Genomic DNA, 27,052 nt, shown 5'->3' on the forward strand with positions numbered 1-27,052 from the left:
CAGAGCTAAAAATAGAGCTCAGTCCTGAGATCAAATAGGGACATTGCCACTAAACACATTTTCAGAGATCATGTTTCTCAGGTTTATCAGAGACCGCTGGCCCTTGATGAATTAACTTTTACAAATCTGTAATAATTCCCTGCTGACTTCATCTTTTCCTTCTGGTTAGCTAGGAATAAAATGCCAGTCAAAATGAATTTCGGTTGTTGACCTTCATACCCTGAAGTGTAGAAGACACTTCTTGTATCACGTTTTCTCTGTGAGCTTGTATTTGCATCCCACAGCTTCACAGTCAACAGAGAAGAAAAAGAAAAATGTCTTCCCCACCCTCATCCCTGTGTCATGTAGACACACTTGCCAAATATGTCCCAGGTAGAGTAACCTTATCACACCCTCAAGAGATTTCCCACTTGCATTTTGTGGACAGAACTGTCCCGCCCCAGTGAAACATCACACAGAAATCACACTGTAGTGTCCCCCAGAAACACCTGCTCCTCCCCATCTCTGAATGAAATCCAGAACCCTCAACACTCCCTGGGTCACCCCTCTTCCTTAAGGAACGCACTGAACTCATTACCTCTAAACCCATTTTTGAATGTGTACAAATGTGAATTCCACATGGTACATAACACTCCCCAGTGTATTGCTTTTAAAATGCATGTGGGCATGTGTATGTGAGTGAGTGTGTGTGATATGAGAGGGTGTTTTATATTTTAGCCAAAAAAAATCCTATCATTTTTATAAAATTATATTTAGCCTTGCGATTATAAGCTACTGTCCATTTTCAATAAATGTTTTAGGCCAAGAATAGAGATTAGTAAAACCTACCAGGCCACTTAGGGAAAATGAATTTATATGGGGAACGTGAAGAACCGGCAAGGTGTGAATGACTTGGGCCGGTGTAGACAGCTGAGCTAACTAGTAGAGGTGTAGACAACCTATCTGGGTAATGGAGCCCAAGCCCCAGTGCTTCCTGCAACTTGGATCTGGGTCAAGTTATTAAAACCATCACTTCACTTCCTCCTGCAGCTATACCCCGCGGGTTCTGTAGTGTTGGCACAAATGGGCCAGCTTCCTCTTGGGGACTTTGGGCGGCTCAAGTCTCACTTCCTCAGTGCCTCACCTCCAGAGGCCCCGGGAGGCGCCCCGGGGGGACGGTGTGCGGGACAGCTGCTGAGATGCAGGTGTCCCCGGGGGAAACCACCTCTGAGCTCGGGAAGTTCAAGCGCTCGGCCTCAGGTAACCCCAGGCAAGCGTCAAGGGGGTGGAATTCAAGCAGAAGCTGGAAGAATCTGGATGGGGTCAGCGATCCTCTGTGAAAAGGCCAGGCAGTAGGTATTTTCAGCTTTGCCGGCCACAGGGTCTTGGTCACAAGCACTCACCTCTGCCATCAGAACACAAAAGCCGCCCCAGACGGTGTGGAAGTGAGGGACCGTGGCTGTGTCCCACCACAACTTTCTTTATGAGCAATGAAATCTACATTTCGTATCATTTACATGTGTTACGAAATATTATTCTTCTGATTTTTTTCGACCATGTAATATTGCGAAAACCATCGTCTTAGCTCATGGCGATCTAAAAGCAGGTGGCGGGCCAGAAGTGGCCCACGGCTGAGGGTGGCTGCCCCTGCAGTCACTGATCTGTGGGCAGGCAGCCCCGGAAACCCAGCCGAGGAGGAAGCTGCCCGGCCCAGGTGACACCTACCTTGATATGAGCTGCTGGGTCTGGGACAGTCTGAACCATGTCCTTCAGCAGATCAGCCCAGTCACCGTCCGCTCAGAACCGGAGACAGCTGGGAGACAAAAGGGGGCAATCAACAACCACATTTCTGAGTTTTGCTTTCCATTAGGACCCAATGCAACACACTGAGGGGAAAAGAATCACAGCAAAAACCTGTTTGCCCGCAAGCACCTTTTAGGCAAGCAAATGAAGTGACGGGAAGAGCCCCGTGTCTTCTGTTGGGAATGTGACCTACTTAGAGCCCCCATCAAACACCGGCCTGACAAACCCAAACAAACCCACTTCACGGGCAGCTCACACACGTCATTTTACATGGTCAGCGTCTGTGAGTGATCATTTCAAGGAAGAAATGAAACCAAAAATGAGACATTTTCTAGGATCTTGAGAGAACTTGCTTCTGAGGTCCCACCAAAACCAATGCCATTCACACATCCGTTTAAGCTTCACGATTAAGCTCTTCATACAAAGCACAGCGGCCGTTCCTGGCACCCCTAAATGGCAGTCCCTGGACCAAGGGCTCCGCAGGCATGTTCTCCTTTAATCCTGCCCACCGCTGAGAGTCAGCATCCCACTGTCCAGTCGGGGACATGGAGACCCCGGGGGCGGGGGGCATTGATTTGTTCAGGATCCCTGGTTAATAAGCAACAGAGCCAGGATTCCAGTCAGATTGGCCTGGCTCCAGGGCCCCTAAGACATTTCAGTTTGACATGATGAACAGGTTTCACTTTCTATTTTGGAGATACGTTAGTTCACTTTGTTTTTTTTTTTTTTAAGATTTTATTTATTTATTTTGAGAGAGAGAGAGTGCGAGAGAACACAAGCAGGGGGAGCAGCAGAGAGAGAGAGAGAGAGGGAGAAGCAGGCTTCCTGCTGAACTGGGACTCAGTCCCAGGACCCTGGGATCACGACCTGAGTCAAAGGTAGACGTTCAACCCACTGAGTCTCCCAGGCTCGCCATGTTAGTTCATTTTAAAAATTAACTTCGGGGCGCCTAAGTGGCTCAGTCATTAAGCGGCTGCCTTCGGCTCAGGTCATGATCCCAGGGTCCTGGGATCGAGCCCCACATCGGGCTCCCTGCTCGGCGGGAAGCCTGCTTCTCCCTCTCCCACTCCCCCTGCTTGTGTTCCCTCTCTCGCTGTGTCTCTCTCTGTCAAAAAAATAAATAAAATCTTTTAAAAACTAAATAAATAAAAAATAAAAATAAATAAATAAATAAAAATTAACTTCAATTTAAGTGAATTAAATTCCCAGATGTCTATACTCGAGGGATCAATATGTCATCCAATACATTCCTTTACTCAGATTATAAACCAGTGTGTTCTGGCTACTGTCTGTCCGCCCCTTCCCATCCCCAGAGCCACTCTCCACAGCCCTCTTCCCTGTCCTACTACTACTCTTAGCAGTAGTAAACAATAAAATAAAAATCAACAGTTCTACAGGACGATACCCACGTCTACCGTTGACCACATTATTCCAGGGATATGCAAAAGCATCCACTGGAGCCCCAACAGCATCCGTGTTCTGCCTTTCCCATACTCTCAAGGCGCAAACACATCCACTCCCAACAAAGATGGGCTTCTCACGGGAGGCCTCCAACTCCAGGTCTGCACACTTATGGTCTGTCTCCCAAAAGGGCTCCATGGACTTCTCCCCAGATCTGGGGGAGCTTGGCTGGACAAGGGAGACAACAAACGTGAAAATTTAGGCAGTACTTTTTTACTACAGCCAACTTTGTTGATCTTAGAAAGTATGTAGAGTTTCTCTCTAAGCCTAATGCAAGTCCGTTTTTGGATAATAGTTGTTAAAAATGCAAAAGGAATAAAGCACGGTCTTGAAATTGAATTGGGCAGCGGTTGATGGGGACCCACGGTCTTGGTGTGCTGTGAGAACGGAGGCTTGGAGAGAATGGGAGTCCGGCGAAAGCTCTCGTGAAGCTTGCTCCTCTGACCCAGGAACCTTCAACTCCCCCACGACCATCTCCTCAGGAGAGCAGAAGTCACCTCAGGAAAACAACACTCTGATCCCAAGGCCATTCAGCCTGACAGAGGCCCATCCTCGAGCCCTCCTGACAAAAGGAAGGCTCCCCACTGCAAGACCCCACGCTCAGGAGCAGACTATTCTTTCTCCGTGTTTTGGTGTCCCCCAGGGCAGCTCACCCCACACAATTCCTCCTTCCCTGCACACACATGCTTCTGCTCACAGCAAGAGCTGAAGCTTGTCCCCTCCCAGCAAATGAGCAGAAGGAACGTTCTGGGAGTCCCGAGCCGAGGCCTTAAGAGATCCAGAGGATTCCTCTTCTTGCCTCCGGGAACCCAGTTCCCATACCTCACGCAGCATGGAAATGTGGCCAAGGCCCAAGGCAGGTGCGCAGCTGACAGCTAGCACTTCATGCCAGACCCACAAGGGAGCCATCCTGAACGTTCTAGAACATCATCTCCCAGATGACCACAGCCCCTGCCGGCATCAGGAAAGCAGAACTCTCCAGCTAAGTCCAGGCAGCCCACAGAACTACGAGAAACAATAAATCAGTTGTTGTTTTAAGCTACGAGGCTCAGGGATAGTTTATTACACAGCTGGATAACGTGAACACCCTGTAAGTATTCTAGATACCTAAAGAAGCTAGAGTACCTTATGGTTCACTGTCACACCACGGTATATTACACAATGGTTGCAATTCCCCTCTCTTCCTTGTGTCTATGCCTTTTGCCATGTGACTTTGTGGTCCTCTCACTAAAGACTGCAAACTTGCTTTCCCAGCCCTTGTTTGGGAGCGGTCCACGGGACTTGCTTCAGGCAACAGGATGCAGCAGGAGGTCAGTGTGCTCATTCCTAACGAAAGCCTCAAGTGGCATGAATAGCTTCCGCCTGCAACCTGCCACCACCATGGGAGCAGGCCATGCTAGCATGCTGGAGGATGAGAGGCATGCAGAACAAAGCCGACTCATCCAGTCTCCCCAGCCAAGACTATCATCTGGGAGACAACCAAACCCCAGGCCTAGGAGGGAAATTTCAAGACAAAAACTGACCAGCCAAGGTCAACCCGAATGGCCAACCCACAGGCTCAGGAGCTAAATAAATGCTTCTTGTTTTAAACCACTGAGGTTTGGGGTGGTTGTAACACAGCCTTTTTATAACAGTCAATTACTAGGGGGCGCCTGGGTGGCTCAGTTGGTTAAGCGACTGCCTTCGGCTCAGATCATGATCCCGGGGTCCTGGGATCGAGTCCCGCATCGGACTCCCTGCTCGGCGGGAAGCCTGCTTCTCCCTCTGCCACTCCCCCCGCTTGTGTTCCCTCTCTCGCTGTGTCTCTCTCTGTCAAATAAATAAATAAAATCTTAAAAAAAAAACAAAAAACAAAAAACAGTCAATTACTAATACGCACAATTTGCCTTGGATAACTAGGTTACCAAGCTCCCCCTTAAACTTTTCCAGCTCGAGAGAGAAACAGAGACTCAACGAGTGGTTTCAATGGAAACAAAGTTGGTCCCAACACAATCATCCCATTTCCATCCAGCTAAGAGACGAGACCTCAGGCAACGGTCCTCCCCTCAAAATAAGTTTGGAAACTGAAGAGTAACCAAGACCCTGTTGCCAGAAGGATCTGTGAGATTCTCATAGCCCTTCCTGGAGCAGCTGAATCCCCACTTCACAGGAGGGGACACTGTCAGCCTTCTGGGGATACCAAGTGTGCTGAAATGGAAGCAACATTCTGGATGTCCAAGACCACAGAAATGTCACAGCTGTGACAGCAGCCATTCCATCTGTGGCCAACCAAGAGATAAATTTGATAAACAATCTTTTGTGTCTCCATCTTTGATGGGGAAGCTTCGGGTACTTTCAATGCATCAAAGATGAAACGGCAAGGAAGGGAATATATAGATTCCAGATGCAACACTGCCCCACCCCTCAAGGGGAAATGGGAAAATAATTATACAGATATCAAGAGGTGCCATATGCGGGTCATGGACAACATCCAGAGAAGGGAGAGAGCTGATACATAAGGAGAGCCAAGGAGGTGCCACCAAGGAGCCTTGAAGAAAAAGAGGCATGTGGGCTGGTAGGAAGGCAGGGAACAGAAACCCCCCAAGCCCCCCCACATTAGGGAACCAAGATATGTGACCCTAACCCACAACAACCAGCAGGACCACCATGATCAGAGGAATTTCTTAAACATTCACATGAATGGCGCCCCTCCCTTGCAAACGAGATTAGCTAAAAAGCAAAGCACCTCAAAACCAAGAGGATGAAAGTTCTACCACTTAGCATGCCCCCTCCCCCCACAAATACCCTGGACTGTTTCTGCAGCCATTCAGGTGCCTATTCTTTTCTCCCCCCTTGGGAGGAATGTTTTGGATTTTTTTAAGAGCACTTTTAATTTACGTTTGTGTTTCTAATGATCATTTTTCAAATATTTAGTTGTTGATGAATGACATTGGGTTTTAATATCACTGTGGGAACATTTCCATTTCCTATTTCACCTGGCTTTGAACCCTTGCAGAATTTGAATCCCTGTTGTCTAAAAGCCCTTTCTTTAATATGTGTTTCTTGTGATCAATTCATTCGGTACTATGTATGTTTATGACTTTGTGTTTCAGGATCCGACATTATTTCATCATTGGGTATCTTAAGAAATAAAATGTATTGACATTCAATAGAATTCTACTTGTCTCCCTTCTTCATCCTTATTTAAAAAATACCAATGTCCAACTAAACAGTAACAAATATTTGACTTGAGTTACTTGAGTATAATGGCATCGAGTATGGACAGACACACAGCACCAAAAGGAAAATAAGCACTTCATAATTAGGGAGGCAATGCTGCAAAATGGTTAAGAGAAGACAGGAATATTTGCAGGGTTGGGGCAAGAATTAGAAATGGAGGGGTCCTACCCCTCCTTCTCTACCAAACCCCAGTTCTGTCCCTATGCCAGGGGCCCCCCACATAGTCATGTGGACCCAGCTGCCCTGTGGGCCATGCTTCCCCCTAGGGAAATATACGGAATCTTCCAAACAAGATGGACTCCAGGAAAGAGGCCTGTGCAGGCCCCAAAGATGCTCAGGCCAGTTTGGGCAGGAGCTGCAGGTTCTCAGGCACCTCAGGTGTGGTGTGGAATGGGGGATGGGTCCTGGAGGGCATGGGAACAGGGCTCTCTGGTGGGGCAGCGCTGGATCTGAGTTGGTGGTGCAGGGTCTGGTTTTCCTCCTCAGAAACCTAGAAAAGGCTACTTCACCCTTGAGGAACTATAGTTACACCATCTGTAAAATGGGGATAATACAACTGTGGTATTAAAAAAAAAAAAAAAAAGATATTTGGTCTCTGTCCCCAGTTCCTGGCACAGAGCTCTTAAAACCACTGGATTTTCCTAAGGGAGAAGAGCAATAGAAGCATCTCTTGTTCTAATGAAGTGACCCCTGGAGGACACCCAGATAGCTTCACGGTAGTCTCAGACCACGCTTTGATGAGAAGCCTGGGGTTTTCGTCCCCACCCCCATCCTCTGGGGAGAGAAGGGCTGGAGAATGAGTTAATAATCGATATTCCCATGTGATGAAACCTTTTTAAAAACTCCTGTATGACCAGAGTCAGCGCTTCCAAGTTGGTGAACACATCCATGTGCCTAGAGGGGGCACATCCCAACTCCATGGGGACAGAAGCGCCTGCTCTCAGGACCCCTCTAGAACTCACCTATGAACCTCTCCATCCATCTGTTTACCTGTATCCTTTATAATAAACCAAAGTAGTGAGTACAGCATTTTCCTGAGTTCTGTGTCCTTCCAGCAAATTCCTGAGTCATGGAGGGAGATGTGCGAATCCCCAACTCTGCAGCCAAGTTGGACAGAAGTGTAAGTAATCTGGGGAGGGATTGGATGGGGGAGGTCAGTCTTGCGGGTCTGAGCCCTGAACCTGTGGGGCCTGATGTTAACTCCTGGTGTGTCAGAATTGCATTACATTGTAGGCTACCCAGCTGGGGTTGGAGAGTTGGGAAACTGGTTGATGGCGTTGCAAAAGACACCACATATCTGATGTCAGGAGGGAGAAAAACTCCTCCGGTATCCACCTCCAAACTGATGGTCAGCGATTCACGCATGTGTGAACGCAAGTTTTGGCCAGTGTCTGTTCCAACTGGTTAGGACCTGAGTGAGACCTCTGTCTGGCTCTCTCCCCGGCCAACTCCATTAGGCTTTTGTGACGATTACATTAAATTGTGCCTAAGAAACCTCTTGCAGGGCTAGGCATACAGTAAGCACTTAATAAGTGGTAGTCATTATGATTAAGGAAGCAAAAACTTGATACGGTATAAAATGTTGCAACTTTGAGAAAAATAATTCTCAATAAATAAATTCATAAGGGACCTTTGTCAATTGACTAAAAACATCCTTCATTTAAAAACCGGATGTTTAATTTTAAGCTAACTAGTTTTCAGTAAGTAAAAACGTTTCAGGCAAAATGGCTCTAAGCAAACCCATGATAATGAGTCCATTCATCGAATGAGCTGGTCATCAGGCACACTTGCGCTTGGTGGGTAGGGACCGAGCCCATGACAGTCTTTTACCAGCAAAGCCAAGTCTACCGTAAGAACTGCACAGATCTGATTCCAGCCAAGAGCATGGGCACCCTTCCCCCTAAAGGGAATGGGAGGAGGGGAAGCAAGTGAGACACCCAGCCAGGGCCCATGATTGAAAAAAGCACTGCTTCTCAGGCCTACCCCAGTCAGAGCCCTGGTACCTACGTACCAGAAGTAAGCAAGAGAGGCCGGTGGGAGGCAGAAGAGTCAACCAAATGCACCTTCACATTTATCTACAAAGACGAATTAGTGCTGCTTCAGTAGGATATGGCTTATCTTTCCAAATAACTACAAATACCTATGGCAAAAGGTTGAACTGAAGGGTTGGGGGTCCTAACCCCCAGTAGCTCAGAAAGCATCCTTACAGGGCATGGGGTCTTTACCGAAGTTATCAAGTTACAGTGAGGTCACAGGGTGGGCCCTAGCCAATATGACCGGAGCCCTTACTCACATAGAGGACAGATGATATGAAGACACAGGAAGAAGATGGCCATCACAAGCCAAGGAGAGAGGCCTGGGACAGCCTCTCTCTCACGGCCTCAGAAGGAACCAACTCTGCCCACACCTTGACCTCAGACATCCAGCCTCCAGAACTGTGAATCTATTTGTGTCGTCTGAGCCTCCAGTCCGCAGGACTTTGTTACAGCTGCCCTGGAAAACTAATACACCTTTATTGAGCGACTTGCTCAATGTTTCAACTTACAAAGACTAGTGGCCCTGATTTGGGGGGTGGGAAGGGGGAAAGGTGTGCCTCAGGAATCACATCCAATTTATTTGCACTCTTTCTTACCAGACACTAACTCTGTTCAAGGAACGTCCCAGTATTATTGTACCATCTAGTAATCATTCCTGGCTTCATTTTGGCGAAGGAGAGCCTTTTTTAAGTTCTGTGGCCTTAATGAGTACGAGATAGGCCCACCATAACCAATTCCAATCCGTGAAATGCTTTTCTGAGAGAAGCCTGATAGTTCCCAACAGCTAAGGGGCATATTTTGTAGATAAAGGGCTGAAATCCTCCACCTTTCTTTTTTTTGCAAAATTAATGAATGCAGAGATGCATCCCCCTGTGTGTGCCTCTTGAGATGAGGCTTCCACTGAACTCAGGTGAAATAACTATAAAATAACCACAAACCAAACTTAGTAGTATGACAGGAAAATGTAAATATCATAAAGCATAGGTATCTGTAGATACTGCCCTTGGCCTCCAGTCCTTCTGGAAGGAGAAGACAAGAGCGGGAGGCAGCAGAGAAAGGAGGGGTGACAAGGTCAATACTTGTAAAGCAGTGACATAACCAACACTCCCCTGTGTGGGTGTCGGGGGATGGCAGGTGGGGCCGGGTGCGGGGCGTCTTCCTTAAGGGAGACAATCAGTGGAACCCACACAATGCCTCAACATATACTAAATGCTCCAAGGAAAGGTCTTTGGTTTTGGCTTTGGTTTTGGCTTTTTCACCGTGGTAAGTGTCCTCTTCAATCCTCATCACCTATTTCACCCATCCCCCACCCACCTCCCACAAAGGAAAGGTCTTGGGAGGTCTGGGAACACAAATAATCAAATATCCAAGATGCCAAATATTCATAGATATATCTGTATTTTTTTTTTAATTCTTCAGTAGGAGAGGTAGGGTTCTCTGGGATTTTGTTTTACCTTTAATTGCCCTTGGCCCCACCATCTTTTTTCTCTTCGAGTCATTGGTCTTGCTTTTGGTCAACACTGCTTTTCTTGGGTCTTCAAAGATCTTGGAACAACCTGAAAAATAATTTAAATATATTAAACCTTGGGGTTTTTTTCACCAAAAAAAATAACACCAAGGATCAACAGTATGTTTAGTGACAAAACCTGTTTCTTAAACATTATTTTAAAATATCCTAAAAGGAGAATAAACGTAAACTCCTCCCCTTAAAAAGGGGGGGATGGGCATGGGGGTGGCAACATTCCTCCAGGGAAGCTCAGCGTTATGAAGCAAAAATGAGGAGTGAAACACAGGCCAAGCCTGAGCTGGCAATACTGAAGCCCACATACGCTTTTGCAAAGAAAATACTTTGAAAATGTTTTCCTTCCCTTACAGACCCCAGCCTTAGTAATGATGGCTTCCCCAAATCATTCCTTCAGCACTTTTGTCTGCTCAAAACAAAGAGTAACAGGGCTTATTAAACACCCCGAGAACTGTAATTAAACAGTCATTTTCATTCCAGGAAAGAAACAACCCTTTTAATTTGAAGATGCTGAGAAGGATCCATATTTTTAACATTAGAACACGACCAAACTGAAATAAAAGAAAGAGAGAAAGAGAGAGAGAGAAGTCTTCCTTAGAATATGCCTGTCGCCACAGCTCTAGAATCTGATCTCTTTTTTGGAGATACGAAATTTCTGTGCTAATGCAACTTTCCAAGTAAAATAGCCAATCCCAAAATATTATATTTAACAGAATCCTCACAATATGACAAATTGCAAATGGCAACTGTTTCGGTTGAAAATATTTTCAAACTAGAAAATGTCTTAAGTATTGCATCAAAATCAATATTTGCCATGGGCAATAGTATTTCTAAATGTTTCCGCAGCCCCGCTGACCCTCCCACTCTGCTCGGGGCACCTGCCAAGTCCATCTCAAGTCTTTGGGCCTGTGCTTTGGGACAGTTTATCCAGTTGCCCAACGTAGCCACAAAGTGTTTGCTATGATATGGAAAATATAAACTTTTGGGAAAATATTAGGATCCAAAACCACATATAAATATGATGCCAATATTGTAAAAAGAAAAAAATGCTAGATGGCCTAAAGACAAAAGGGAAGGTAGAAAGAAAAGGGGGTAGGTCTCAGGAAGGGCGTGAAATCACTAACAGAAGCAGGCTTTGAGGTTCCAATGTGAATTCTGAGGGAGTTTTATTTTTCTCTATTATTTTCTTCTGGGTATTTTCTTGATTTTCAGAATGAATAAAATTCATCTTGATAATGAGAAGAAAACTCAGCAATGATCACTTTCTATCCCTGAACATATTCTCAAAGCATTTTCCAGAGAGTAATGTGTGACTTCTGCCCCCCAGCCTTATGGAGCCGGGTTGGCCTCCCCTTCTCAGGGACTGGATTTTCAGCAGGAAAGGGGAAGGTAGCAGCGAATTAGACCATGCTTTGCCTGGCCGCACAGTCCTTGAGTGCATAAAGGTGTTCCCAAATTCCCTTTTCTCGAAATCCAAAAGGCAATATTGATTATCACTTGGTTCAATGCTTTCCACAGGCAAGTGGTTAAAATCATATTTAGTTTCCAATTGCTGAAAAGGGAATAAGAGTTTTAAAAGCGTGGGTTAAGATTTACTATCCTATGTCATCCTAGAGTATACTTGAGTGCCAAAATCTCTACATGCCGAAAGAATAACCTGATTTATGACTGAATATTGCTGGACCTGATTTAAAGACAAGAGTAAAGCCCAGAGAAGATTCTATTAAATATATGCAATGGGTATTTTTAAATTAGCATTATGGTGTTATTAATATTTCATTTATCCAGAGGGCACTTATCTGACAACATAAATTATCCATAACACAGCTGAGAAGCCCCAAAGGATCCAAAAAAATGCCACAGAGTCCGGGGAGAACAGCTTTGCCAGAGAAAGGCACGCTACCAGCCACATGAGGTAACTGCTGGCCCAATCAAAGCAAAAAATCAGAAAATTATGCAAACCAGACTTAAGAACTCAAAAAATACAGCCATTTGAGAACTCTGGCTTGAGAGCATACTGCTTAACCCTGCCCAAGAGCCCCTGGTCCTGCAGAAAAAGCAGAGATCAAAGAACCACATGACCCATGTGAGGACCGGACCCCCCCCCCAAGCCTGCCACAGTCAAGGACCCCAGTCCACGCCACCCTCGGATTCAGTGAGGCTCCGTGTTCTCCCCAGTCAGAGGAAGAAGACTGTTTGTGGTGGTTAGAAAGTGGCTACTGGCGATGGGTAAAGCCAAACTCGGCTGAGCACCTGAAGGGCACGCTTCATTTGCCAAAGCAGCCCTGGCGCAGCAGAAAGACCCCTGGGCTGGGGGCTCCCGGCTGGTGCTGACCCAGCAGCTTCAGTTTGCTCATCTGCAAGCCGTGGGTAAGAGACAGGTGGTGCTGCTAAGAGGGAGGTGTAAGGTGGTGCTTAGGGCCGTGCCAGCTGGACAGACGAAGGCATTGTTGTTATGTTCCAGGTGGTGTGACCTCCTTGCTCCCCAAATGCACTGGACAAGGAGCCACTCCCCACACACAGATTTTCCTGGCCACCTCATGTCCACAACAGCGCGTGTTTCATAGAGGAGGTGGGCTCCTGGGAAGATGCACAGCTCCATGTCTAGAAGAGCTGCCTCCATGACCAGAAACAGCCTGGATAATGGGCAGACAGCAGCCTTGCATGAGAAGAAATGGACAGACATATGCCAGGGACAGAGGGACTGCAGTCATCACTGTGGTCCTGGTGAGCACGGCCACGGAGGAGACTCATAGCCTGCACACTTGGGGCCCTTCCTCCTTTACAGAAGGAACCCCAACTTCATTTGGGCGTACAACCCCTATCCCAACATGCCCACTGCGAGGGTAAATCCTATCACTGCGCACCCCTTCCTCTTGCCACTGGTTGGCTGGCTTAGGGATGGGCAATTCAACACCAGGGAAATGAGCTAGAGGACTTCCGGGAAAAGTCTCGCAGGTGCTAGAGAAAGGCCATAGGATATTGTCCTCTCTGTGTGACGACTGGAGCTGGGACAGCCATCTCAGGTCCACGAAGGGAGGCAGCCTGAGGACAAAACTAATATGCTGTGGATGTCTAGGAGTGAATGAAGGAGATCTTCTGGGTTTCTACTTATGGTGAAGAAGAGTGCAATTACCCAACCCTGGAGGCAGAACTATAGTACCTATGAACGAAAGAGTCACTTTTGGCTCATTTACCATCTCACTCCAACTCAAACAGACATGCTGAATATGCTCCACAGTTTTAACTTTAAAATAAAATGATCCAGGGTGCCCGGGTGGCTCAACTGGTGAAGCACCTGCCTTCGGCTCAGGTCATGATCTCAGGGTCCTGGATCGAGTTTTTAGTCGGGCTCCCTGCTCAGCAGGAAGTCTGCTTTTCCCTGTCCCTCTGTGCTCTCTCTCTCAAATAAATAAATAAAATCTTTAAAAACAAAGCAAAAAATATTAAAAATAATAATAATAAATAAAATAAAATAAAATGATCGCTGGAAATTAGCACAGCCCATAAATCTCTCTATGTAAACAATATATCTAAGACTTAGAGAACACATAAAAATTATCAAGGTGAGTGACCTATCGCCATTGTACATGTACTGAGAATCTAGCCCTGGAGATGGGGTAGAACATGCCCTCAATAAACACAGGGTTTGATGGAGGAACAATACTTTTAGTTAAATGACTGATTGGATGTAGAATAAGGGGAGAGTTGCCAGAGAGGGACAAAAGAGGAGGCAGTTCTATTTAGCGCCATGGAATAGCAATGCCTCTCTGGGGGTGTTAGTATGGGATGGGTGCTTAGCATTCAATAGGTAGGAATGGGGCAAAGAGCACGCAAAGTGGAGGAGATAGGTGAGCAAAGGTATGAAGGTGAGCGAGTGTACTTAGGAGACGTGTGCTGTAAGGAGAGTGTCTTTAATCTCTATGTCCACTTAGGGCACAGAGTGTGAGCTCAGAGATGTTGAGTGACTTGTCTCTATAACTTAGAAGTTCCATTGGTATCAATGATAAATATCAAGTGCCCACTGCCTTGTTTGACCCCCCGTTTATGACTGAGGGGAGCCCCTGACCTACTTGGAACACTGAAGGAGAAAATAAAACAGCCAAGAACACAAGGAGGAACAGTAAGAGAATTAGAAGTCTAGAAACGACCCACAGCATGGAATCCAAAGAAGGACGTCCAGTAAGACAGAAATAGTTCACAGCATCTGATCTGCAGAGGGATGAATGAACATGAAAAGTTCATTCGACCAACCACACGTATTGGGAACAGGCACTGGATCTGGCAAGTCAGAACCTCTTGGGGGCCTCTAACAGTGCTTCAGCAGAAAGGTCAAGCAAACCAGTCTCCAAATGGATGCGTTGAGAGGATATGTGGGAGTCAGTGCAGGCTATTTTTTTTTTTTTTTTTTGAGAGCGAGAGAAAGAGAGAGAGAGAGCACGAGCAGAAGAACAGAAAGAATCCCAAGCTGACTCCGCACTGAGCGAAGAGCCGGAGATCACGACCTGAGCTGAAATCAAGAGTCATACACTCAACTGACTGGGCCACCCAGGTGCCCCCAGTGCAAGCTATTCTTAAGAGAAGTTGAGCAGCCAAGAGACAGGAAGGGGGAGAAGTTCAAGGACAAAGCACCAGTACATTCACCCACCCAGTACTTGTGTATCTACTGTATTTCAGAAAGTGCTAGCAGTTAGGGATGCAACAGGGCACAAGTCTTGCCCTCAAGAAGCCTACGATTTTGCTTGCTTGCTTTTCTTGTCTATTGATGATGAGCAAAGAAGGAATGTTTATGGGTAGGATCGAGGGACCCGGTGGAGTAGAAGACATAGAGACTCTAGAGACAGAGGGACCAGGGACGGCCCACGCTGGGAGAGACAGAGGAGAGGCCAGACAGAGCCGCACGTCGATGGGGCCAGCTACTGCTGCAAAACAAGTGGCGTGCAGTTTGCTGGGTAACCACCTGCTCTCCCAGGGAAACCGGTGTGAAGCGTGTGGCAATTTCTGTGGGGTAACTGTTGGCCACCACGACCCCCTTCAAGGAACCAACAGCCGTCGCTACCCGCGGAGCTGGACGATCGCTGTAGCAAGCCCGCATAGGCCGGCCCTTGCACACCTGTGTTCCAGAAGCCAGGAGACAAAGGAGCCTGAGGCTACTTTGAAGGAAGGGGGGAGAAGGCAGAGGCAATCTGGGGAGAGCAGCCCGGACAGCTGCTCTCCCAGGGGCTGAGTCCCTGCGAGAGTCGCTCCTGGGAGGGGCAAGCGCTAGGGAGAGGGAGTTCAAAACCCAGAAACAGTGAGAGGTCCGGGGGCTCCTAAGTTGCTTCCGTATCAGCTCTCTGCTTCCCGAAGCTGGTGAGGAGCCCAACACGTATGCTGTGTGTTGCTGGCTTCCCCAGGCTGACACTGCGAGTGCGTGCACAGGAGTAGGTTTCCACTGGTGAATCACCGTGCTGTTTTCTGCTTGGACTTAGAACTCGGGGAGGCTGTTCTTGGAATCTTAGAGAATCCCCTGAAGGGTCTCCTTTTGCTCTCCATCATAAAGGAATGTTGCCAAAATAAACAAGAGCAGTTTTGCTGGGCAAAAATGGCAAGGATCTCCACGTCTGAGCCACGGAATGGCTACAACTGTAAGCTTCCTATCGGTTTGCTTGGGTCTGGTTTGGCTGTTGTTTGGTTTCATTTCATTTTGTGCTTTAGGGTCAATCTTTTGCCATTGTCGACCCTAAATCGACCTCTGGCCACAGTGCTTCTTCCTCATTCTTTCTTCGTGGGGAGAACAGAATGAAAAGAAACATCAGTGCGCCCATACACACCGACTCTTGCAAAGCCCATGCCGCTCTCGAAGGAAGGACCCTTCTCCCGTTCTCAGCCTTGCCCTTCGCACGTGAAAGCACCAAGCTGACCTCAGAGTGGAAGGTACGGCTGCCGGTTTCCACCAAAACCAAACACACAGCAGCAAAACAGCTCCATGGCCTCTCAGTCTGGGGACCAGGATCTGCCTTGAGGTCCCAGTAAAAATGAGACATTTGAAGGAAAACAAGCTGCATTTGAAAGGCGGGTGACATCAAGAAAGAGAAAACAGCTATAAATACCACTTCTCTCCCCTTGTACACTGAGCCTTCTGTTAAAGGAAACACATTTACTAGAGGTTTTTTTTTCCCTAAGTTCAACTGGAAAAACATAAATATTTAGTCATTTCATAACAGCAGACAACTGACAAGCAGGCCACAGGTTAAAGGAACATTATGTATTTCTAAGAAAGTTCATCTAACACAATGTATCTTTGGGAACAGAATCCCAAAGTCTGTTTTAGAAACAAATCCTGACCTTCATAATGAATTTTGTCTTGATATAATCACAAGATCAAATCTTTTTTTTTATTTTATTATGTTATGTTAATCACCATACATTACATCATTAGTTTTTGATGGAGTGTTCCATGATTCATTGTTTACATATAACACCCAGTGCTCCATTCAGTACGTGCCCTCTTTAATACCCATCACCAGGCTAACCCATTCCCCCCACCCCCGTCCCCTCTAGAACCCTCAGTTTGTTTTTCAGAGTCCATCGTCTCTCATGGTTCGTCTCCCCCTCCAATTTCCCCCCCTTCATTTTTCCCTTCCTACTATCTTCTTCTTTTTTTTAACATACAATGTATTATTTGTTTCAGAGGTACAAGTCTGTGATTCATAAGTCTTACACAATTCACAGCGCTCACCATAGCACATACCCTCCCCAATGCCTATCACCCAGCCATCCCATCCCTCCCACCCCCCCACCACTCCAGCAACCCTCAGTTTGTTTCCTGAGATCAAGAATTCCTCATAGATATAATTACAAGATCAAATCTTAAAGATGGCAAATGCATTGATACCATCTTTGCAAACAATGAGATCCATTTCATATTTTTAAATTAACAGCACGGGACAGAAAAATCAAAAACACTGTTAATAATACATAATTGTTTTCAAGGGTGTATATGAAAATCACTAATTGCCAGTTAAATTCATTGATGTTGTATTAACATCTCAATGCTATAAACAAAAAAATGCAAAATTCCTGAGTGGCAAGACAATCCATAATAGAACCAAAATGACAACAATGTAGATTAATAGAGTCAGGGACCCAAAGAATATTCCAGATCATCATTATTAGGTGAAACCCACCTTTCGGCATCACCCTGATGCTTGCAGGAGGCAGATGTTTTTATTTTGAATAGAGTAGGAAGAGGCAGATCGGAAGAGGGTAGAAGCTTTCCTAAGAAAAATCAACCAGCATAAAGGCAGAAAGAAAAAAGAAGAGAAAGATGCTGAAACTAACAATGTAGAGAATTCTCTACATTATCTGCCATTATTGCTCTATTATAAAAAAATAAATAAAAAGGCCAAATACTTATAGAATACCAATAGGGAAAGTTTACCCTGTACCCTTTAAGGGTGAGGAACTTCAAAGAGCTTTGAACTCACCATGAAAGTATTTCTCTGCCCACTGGCTTTGCTCAAACACTTTGGCAGGCTGGTGATGGCTATTTCACCAGCAGGAGCTCTGAACCCAGCTTTTCCATCTCCACTCTAACTTCTGATGAATTTAAAAGCATTGCATAAAGATCACCTTATTTGTACTGGACACAATTTGGAAGTAAAAATTTTTTAATCCTCCTACATATTTTATTTTATTTATTTATTTTTTTAAAAAAAACACTATTTTTTTTTTAAAGATTTTTATTTATTTATTCATGAGAGACAGAGAGAGAGAGGCAGAGGGAGAAGCGGGCTCCCAAGGAGCAGGGAGCCCGATGTGGGACTCGATCCCAGGACCCTGGGATCATGACCTGAGCCGAAGGCAGACGCTTAACCATCTGAGCCACCCAGGCGCCCATCCTCCTACATATTTTAAATAGAAGTCATGAGCCTCGCCACGAAAGCCCTTCAGGGGCGCGGGGTTTAGAACCTACTTCCCGCTTTACAGCTATGCATGCCATCCATATTAGCTTTTCCATGCCCTCCACCATTAACGAGTCGTTCAGTAGGAATTAACTGATCACCCCATGCAAAAGCCACGTCCTGGGGTTTTGGAGGATGAAAACATTCCACGGTGTGTGTCTCACTCCCAGAGAGTCTACATGCCTTGTAAGACAGTAAGCTTGTGGACTAAGGCTTTATGATTCAGACTAAGGGACAGTAAGAAGCCCTGGGATAGCTCAGGGGAGATGAAAACAGACCTTCAGCTTGGGGCAGCAGGATCTAAATGCAATCCTAAAGTGAGACAGACTTCTTATAGACATGAGAGAGGAGTATAATCCAGGTAGAAAGAATTAACACAGTCCTTGTGTATAAAGGGCGCACAGGGGCGCCTGGGTGGCTCAGTCGGTTCAACGTCTGCCTTCGGCTCAGGTCATGACCCCGGGGTTCTGGGATCAAACCCGCATTGGGCCCTCTGCTCGGTGGGGAGTCTGCTTCTCCCTCTTCCCCTGCCCCTCCCTCTCCCTCTGCCCCTCCCCCCAGTCGTGATTTCTCTCTCTCTCTCTCTCTCTAATAAATACATAAAAATCACAAAAAAGTGGGGGGCGCACAGCACAGCCTATTTTCTGTGAGGATTAAGTGAGCAATATGGGAACAGCCCTCTGTCAACAGCCTAACCATGTCTTTATCATCTTTGCCTCCTCCTAAGGCATGGACGAGAGCCTTGCAAAGCAGGACAATGACCTCAAACAGGGGGCGTGGAGAGAATCAGGTGTCTCTCAGGCACATGTTCCAGAAAAGTGGAGAAGCAAGAGGGCCCAAGGCGGGGGGAGATGGTGGGCACATCGGCTGGATGGTTAGGACTCTGTGGGTCACAGATGCTGGACACAGACCACTGGGGGAGCCCAGAAGTACCGGCTATTAAGCCTGACCCTTATTCTGAAAATACCAGCTGGAGATTTCCGAGCATCTGTGGCATGGAGTTTCCAAGGAGACTTCTGGGAGGATTCACGAGGTTGTGACTGCAGGGAGGGAGAGGCCAGGACCAAGCAGCCCAGCCAGGGAGTGAAGCTGGGGCAGCCAAGGGACGCCGGACGCAGGAATGCCAGAACCTGGCGACCGACTGGGCCCAGAAAGAGAGGGGAAAGGGGGCAGAGAAGGGAGACAGGGGGATGACAAACAGGGGGAGCTCTGTTTCAGCCCCAAGAATGGGAAATGTCGTCCTCAGGCGTCTGACCCACAAAGTTGGTCAAAGTGAGTGGGGGCTCCGCAGCTCTGTCTTGTCAGGGACTAGGACTCCGGCCTGTGCGGGGTCACCTCAGAACAGAAACATGGCGGAGGCCCCTTCCAGGGTTGGCTGCACTAAGCAGAAGCCAGGGCCAAGCTTCCAGAGCTGGGGTAAGACCCTCTCTGCCCCGCCCCCACACCTGTCTGTTGAACCAATGCTCTGCCAGAGCATTCTTTTCTCACCCGAAATCTCTTTGAATTTTCACTTTGCAGCACTCATGAAGTCACAGCTACAGAGGTCATTCAGCAATTGTATTTTCTCTTGCTGGGAAAGGAGCTAGTTACCAGAACTTTTCTTTGTTGGCCTAACCCTCTGGAATCTGCTGGGTTTTGCAATCCCAAGACCAGACCTTCAAGCCTGGCTCTCTCTAGAGGAAGGGGGCTGGTGGGGGGAGGCTTCTCCCTGCTCATCTCATAGTAGATAGAACATCTCAGTCTTTGTGTAAAAAAACAAAGGCATCATGAGCCAGGGAAGACCACAAGGCCACTGCCATCCCTCTGCATGACCATAAGGGCCTGGTTCATCAGTCCAAACTCCAGGGCCTTTGGGGGCATTCATTATCGGGCCCATTTAGTGAGAAAGCCTGGTTATTACTATCCTCAATTCTCTAGGTAAGGACACTGAGGCTTACAAAGATCGCAGAGCTGGTGAGTGGACGAGCAGAGACTCAGACCCAGGATTCAAATCCAGCCTCTATTACTCCATGAGCCGTGCTGTCTCCTGATTGCGGGGAAAGGCACACCCGGGTTCACCAGCAGAGCCAAGCTTCCCCGAAGCTTTCTGTGCACCCTCTCCACCGTGGGGCCTTCTCTCAGGCCCCACAATCCTCTTTGATGGTCAAAACTGAGGAAAAGTATTTAAAATTCACAAGTAATCCCCCAAAACTTGTATTAAGTTCTTTTCCATAAACCATTTAGCGACTAATTAGTTGACATTAACTGCACTTGCTATGTTCCAAGAATGCTTCAAACTCTTTAAATAGCTTATTTAGTCCTCACAGCAGACTTAGAAGGTAGGTATTACTATTGTATCCGTTTTATAGATGTGCAGTTATAGGCACAGAGAGGTTAAGTAACTTGCCTAGGGTCACACAGCTTGTCTTCTCACACATGATGGTATCAACGGGAAGTAGGAGTGGATGGAAGTAGAGCGGTTGAGCTCCCCTCCCAAATCCGAGAACTGGCATCTGCTCAGATTTCCCATGGAAAGCTCTCGAGGCTTTTTGCTTTGGGAGGCTGCCTTTTGTGTCTGGGAGATGCGGGCTGACACGATGGGGTGGAGGGTGGGAGTGTGATTTCTGGGTTTGGCCATGCCACGTCTGAAACACCAAGTGTGGGGGACACCTGCTGGGAGGGTGCCTGAAGTCACATTCTTGACCTTTCAGGAAGGCCATTTGGGCTGGGTGAGATTTTTGGAAGTTAATCCGGAGGAGTGATTCCTGAAACTTAGGATTTCAGAGGTATCCGGTAAATGAAGGCATTCTTGGGAGAAACTAGGAGGCATTAAAGCAAAGCCTAGCCTGCATGTACCCATACACGTGGATTTTTGGCTTCGGGACAGAAAAATTAGTTCTGTTGGGTAATCAATCCAGTGCTAATGCTTCAGAAGAGCCATTCAAGGTTGGAAGCTGCCAGGGCCCAGGGACTGGTGCCTGACCCCCAGTGAAGAACCTCTCAGACAGGTGGCCTGGAGCCCCCCAAGAGCAGGTAAGTAGAAAGGGCCATGCTGGGAGTGTGCTGAGCTACCATCTACGGCAAGGCGAGATGCCCTGCGTGTCCTCTCGTGCCATGGGGCCCGTGGAAGGTTGCTGGGCTTCTGAGGCAAGTGAACCTTGAGGGAAAGAGGCTGGATGTGTACCAGGGGTGAAGATCTGGGGACAGGCTGGTAAACACAGGGGACACCACGCTGCCACAAAGAGCTGTAGTGGGATGTCCCTTCAGGAACCCTGAGGTCCCCACCACCAACACTACATGAAAGAGAGCCAGGGCTGGGACCTCAACTGCAATCAGTCTTTCAGCAGCCCCCCTCGCTGTCCTCTCTCTTCCTGCTCCAGCCATGGGGGGCCAGAGGCAAAGGTCAGTGGGGAAGGAGGAGCAGAAGAGGAAGTGGAGGAAGAAACGGAACCAGCTGGGAGACAGGGAGCCAGCCATCGGCCCATTCCAGGTCTGAGACAAACTCAAGATGCAGAGGATCTTTACACGGACTGGAAAATGGATGAGAAAGGGACTTTTATTTGGTAGATTTGTCTGAACTTCTCAATACTTGAAAACTGGACTGTTAATGAGTATCTAGAAGTGATGGGGAAAGTCTGGCCCAGACAACACTTAGAGCTGGGGTGGGAAAGAGTCTCAGACTTGAGCAGTGAGTGTGGAAAACAAAGCCGCACACGGCACTGCACCCAACTGGGTCCAGCTAATTCGACCAACAGGGACGCTGGTCTCTAATATGCACGGTAGAGGGCAGGCCAACAAAGTCAGGTCGAATTAGGCAGGCATCAGAACCGGTCAGGCCAAGAGTTAGCAATAGCCCGCCTGGTCTCTCACAAAAGATGGGGAAGCAAGAAAAGGCCAAAGCACTGAGCAGGGGGTCCAACCTCCAAACAGAGCAAAGACATCTGCAAGAGTGAGAACAATCAGACGGACAAGCACCAAGACACAGAACAGTCCAGAGCAGCCAGCGACCCAGGTTGGCAGTAAACCCACTCCTCCACCCCCACCCCACGTGCCCTGTCTTTGGCTCAAAGATCTTGGGACTGCCAAGGCAATTAGCATCAAGGCAGGTCTAAGAACATCAGAGTCAGAAGGGCTTGCCTGTCAGCCAGGGGCTGGCAGAAATGTTCAGCTGTATAGAAATTTGAAATTCACAGCTACGTTCTCCTTTTCTCTCAGGGTAGGCGGGTGAAACAGAAAATGTCCCCTGAAGGACAAGACTCAGAACAGCTCCAGTGTGGTGTCACAAGGACCCCACCTGGGCCATAGGCGGCAGCCCCCCAAAGTGCAATGAAGGGGCACAGCTGGAACCCCACCCTATGTGGCTGCCCCTCTCCGGCCAGGCCTGCAGGACTTCATCAATCATATCAACCACCCCTCCTTCCTCTTGAGATGAGTGAAGGGTAGGCAGGAGGAGCTCCTTGTGTTTGCCCAAGAGATGCAATAAGAAGAAATCTTAAATAGGAAAAAATCATTGAACCAGGTGAAGTAGAATTAAACAACTAAGGAATATTTCTGGCTGAAATATGCCAAGAGGTTTTTGCTTGTTTTGTTTCTTTATGTTCTAATTTCTTTTGGACAACCACTAACTAATATAGAGTATGCTCTAGAGCTGAGCCAAGATTATCATTTTGAGACTTCTGGCCATTTCTAAACTCTGATATCGCTCATTGCAAAGTAAAGGCAGGCCTGGGATTTCAATCTGTCCATGTATCTAACCCCACTTGAGATTCCTTGGCTCCATGATTTTCACACTTGTCACAATTAGTTATTTGCTTATTTGTTCCTTTCTGGTTTTTGTGATTGAGTTTACAGGGGAACAATGTCAGCCAGACCATCACCTCTCCCACTGGACAGAGGGTTCACCAGCTTTTATCGTTGGGACTGACAGAGGTCATAGAATACAGAGAATCACTGGATTCCAGGGTTGGTCAGAAGGATGCCCACCCCCCACTCCTGCTAACTCAGATGACAGAGCCCAGAACACAACAGCTGTACCAGGCAAAGATCCAGCCTAATGTTCCGGTATCACCAATGATGGGGATCCCAACTGAAGGCTCAATTGTGAAATACTGTGGTCTAGAAATGGCTATGGTTTTGTCAAACCTAAAGAAAATCAAGGCAAATCCCTTAAGGGACAAGGACAATGTACTAAGCTACCTTGTGAAACAATCCAACGCCATATGATTGTAACAGACACACTCACTAGGGAAAAAAAACACATAGATGCACAGATATACATAGAGAGAGATAAATAGATGATAGATGGATGGATGGATGGGTGGACAGGTAGATAGATAAGCAGATAGATAGATATTTGAGCCTTAATTGCTAAAGGCAATTAAGAGAAATCAGGATAGATATAGGGTAGGGATTAGAATCACAAGTAAACATTATTCCCCTAAAGGAGAAATTTCCCTCATTTTAATTCTTGGATTACTTAACTCCCACACTTCTCATTCCCTTGACATGCTCCATGCGCACTCCTGTGAACATGATCCTCACACGGCTTTGTGCAAGCTTTCTGTCACCACTTTGAAGGAGGGGGATTACATTTAGCGCTTGGAGTCATGAGAGAAGCAAGTTTAAAATACATCCATAGACATAAAGAAATCAAAATGCATACAAGTCAAAGCTTAACAAGCACTTTGTAGAAAGGAAGTTATTTTATGAAGAACGTTTGGAACTTGTGGAGGCTTTGAAGGACCTCTGAGCCACTTCCATTGTCTTCCTGAATGCTTTTCATCCTGTTCTTTGCACTTGGCATCAACCTCCTGCTTCTTGATTTAATTTACGTTTTTAACTTTTGACACCTTCCCTCGCAAATGTGAAGGAACTTTTAAAAAAGAAACCCAAACAGCTGTGCAAACATAAGATATTGGAAAATCAAATGTTCCTTGATAAATATTGATTTAAATGAGGGGAAAGGTGGTGAGGACTAGAAAAGCAGCCCCTGATGTATTTATCGTCAGGAAACCCACCCTTATCGGTACAAATGCTCCCACATTCTGTCAACAGCAACCCAGAGCAACGACCCTGTGACAGTCACGCTCTGTCACACATTCCCGTGTGGGCTGGGTGGTTTTTCCTTCTGTTCCTCTCAAGCCCTTTCGGAGAACATCTCTGAACCCCTAACAGTGTCTGGTGCTTCATGTTCCACCCCTTTAAGCGGCTTGAATGAAACACAGGAGGCTTTTACTTCTGGAACTCTAAGATCTGGGGAAAGTCCTCAAAGAAAGTGTGATGCCCGTTGGTACGAATGTCCTCCTAAGAAGTGAAAGGTAAACCACATCAGAAAGTTGCTGAAGAGCTTCCTGCCTCTCCTGAGAACGGGCTCCCCTTGCCGTGGCCGGGGCGAGAGCACAACTCCCGCCATCTGTCTGTCCGTCCATCCGTCCGTCCATCTGTCCGTCCATCCGTCCGTCCGTCAGGGCAGGGAGCGTTCAGACCTATACCAGACAGAAGCACAGGTAGGCAGGATCTTGTCCAGCGTCGACACTCTGAATGCTCACTGACATCAAACTCAGCGAGCTCAGAAATGTTCCACTTTAACCCACATTATTAGATGGGTATCTATGGGTATATATAAACTAAAGAAGTTTTCTTTGAGAGGGTCTCTGGGCCAGAGGAGGAGAGCTGAAACATGTCCAGACCAGATCCTTCTTCGACAAAAATGTACATGGAGAAAGACAAAGGTCTCAAGCAATGGGCCTTGTCTGAACATTTTCCAGGATTTTCAGACAAAATTTTATGAAAACCAACAGACAAAAACTGGAGCCTTTCTTTGGGGTTCCTGTTCCTGGGACTTCACGGAGAAGCTCCACCTGCATGGAAAACAGTGGATGTGGGGCCTGCCATGCGAATGCCTGGCTTTTTCACTGGTTCTACTGAATTTATCAGCTATTTTCCAAGCAAAATTACAAACTCAGACAGAAATAAGTTCCTCCAGACATCACCCAGCCCAGGTAATACTTGACCCCATTTCTGGATCAGGAAAAGTCCCTGAGAAGGTTTTTGGTCATCCTTGGAGAAGTGAAGGGAAAAGTGGAAAAACAGTCATTTTATTCATGAAGCTGAATTAAAGTAATTCAAAGTCTTTTCCTTTCTTCTGAGGTTACAGTTGACTCTTGAACAACACAGGGATTGGGGCACCCATCCCCGGCACAGTCAAAGCCCATTTGTAACTGTTGACTCCCCAAAACTTAACTGCTAATAATAGCCTACTGTTGACCTTAAACTAACATGAACAGCTGATTAGCATATATTTTGCACATTATATGTAGTATATACTGTCTTCTCACAGTAAAGGAAGCTAGAGAAAAGAAAATGTTGTTAAGAAAATCGTAAGGAAGAAAAAATGCATTTACAGTCCTGTACTATATCTAAAAAGTCCACGTCCAAGTGTATCTGTGCAGTTCAAACCTGTGTTGTTCAAAGATCAACTGTATATTCTTTATTTTTGTTTTTTGGGGGTTTTTTGGTGTTAAAATCTTTCATTTGTTAAATGCTGTAAAATTACAGAATAGGTGTTTTTATTTTCTTTTTTAATGTCCTATTATTTAATGTCCTTATTTAATGTCTTATTTAATGTCCTAATTAACAGAACTAATTAACAATCCTGTTTCCTTCCCTTTTATAATTTTACTACTCTCATGTCTCCTTGCTAAAATCTCCACAAAACTAGGCAAATTTCATTAGATACCTGCAAATATTTGTTATAAAATAAATAGGAGGAAATGCAAAATATTATATACAATAGGATAACAACCAGGAAAGACAACACACAAATATGATATGAAATGCAAAATGGAGACAGCTGCATATAGATGGTATAATTAGGACAGTGCAAAATTTGTTTTAATTTCTTTTTAATATTTCTACAGAATTATCTTTTAAATTAAAAGAAGTTTTGAGTGAATTATGTATTACTATAATGAGCAGATCAAAAGACAAAAACATAAAAATTCCCTATCAAAGCATACGCATTTCTCTCTATAACCACTGGAGTGTGTCTTTCCAAAAGTATTCAAATAAACATTAGCTCTCTTATCACTTTCATCATTTCTGCATTATGAGCATTATTTACTGTATCCTAAGTATAATCCAATCCGCCATGTCCATGCCGGGTCCTGAAGAACAGTCTAGACCACATTCAAAGACCCTTCTCTGATAGGGTAAGCTTGAATGGGAGCGATTTTAAAAGCCTCGTGCAATTTCTATCAGCTTCATGGCACTACAAGAGTCACAATCCATTTGCTCTCTTATTGCGAGTCTGAAATGTTAACTGGAGAGTATACTTCATTACAGAAGATCTTACCTCTTCTTCCCCAATTCCCACTGAAGATTCCACTTTGGTTCCCCTTAAAACAATCTTCCCACTATACCTACAGTTAACTAGTGAGAAGTTTTTAAGAGGGTAGATCTCATATTAAGTGTTCTTCCAATAATAATAATAATAATAATAATAATAATAATAAATAGTAATAGTAAATAAATGTTCAGTGCTTACTCCATGAAATCATTTCCTCCATCTGTCCTCCCTTCTAATTTCCTTTTGCACATAGCTGCAAGTTTAATCCCTTGTTGAATCCTCAGTTTTCCCATCAAATGAATGACATGATTTTTTTTGTCTTCCTCCCCACTTCTGTCCACTTTTTAAACTATCAAGAACTATCTATACTATCCCAATGCTTTCAACACCAGCAACAAAATTAAATAAAAAATAAATCATCTTTGGGGCGCCTGGGTGGCCTAGTCAGTTAAGCATCTGACTCTTGATTTCAGCCAGGTCATGATCTCAGGGTTATGAAATCGAGCCCCACATCAGGCTCCTTGCTCAGTGGGGAGTCAGCTTGAGATTCTTTCTCTCCCTCTCCCTTTGACCCTTCCCCCGCTCACGCTCTCTTGCGTGTGTGCTCTCTCTCTCTCAGAAAAAAAGAAAAGAAAATCATCTTTGAGTAGTACAGTATGCCTCCCCATGGTACAACAAGATTTTTAAAAATGATTTTTCTTACTGAATGTCTGCTCTGTCCCTGGACTTAACTAGAAGTACAATAAATATTCTTCCTAAA

General features: G+C 46.1%; 1 protein-coding gene across 4 annotated transcripts in view; it reads right to left on the reverse strand.

Annotated features, from left to right (window-relative positions):
• The window catches only part of ERG (ETS transcription factor ERG), a 254,369-nt gene that overhangs the window by 177,237 nt on the left and 50,080 nt on the right, over positions 1 to 27,052 (reverse strand). For all 4 annotated transcript variants that reach the window (XM_035028863.1, XM_035028862.1, XM_035028865.1 and 1 more), the window contains exons 2-3: positions 9,953 to 10,054; positions 1,705 to 1,792 (exon numbers count right to left, since the gene is read on the reverse strand). In XM_035028863.1, the coding sequence (XP_034884754.1) occupies positions 1,705 to 1,743 (39 nt within the window). In that variant the 5' untranslated portion in view covers positions 1,744 to 1,792; positions 9,953 to 10,054. The remainder of the gene's footprint in view (positions 1 to 1,704; positions 1,793 to 9,952; positions 10,055 to 27,052) is intronic.

This window comes from Mirounga leonina, unplaced genomic scaffold (genome assembly GCF_011800145.1).
Source record: "Mirounga leonina isolate KUSES-001 unplaced genomic scaffold, KU_Mleo_1.0 Mir_205, whole genome shotgun sequence".
Taxonomy (NCBI): Eukaryota; Metazoa; Chordata; class Mammalia; order Carnivora; family Phocidae; genus Mirounga; species Mirounga leonina.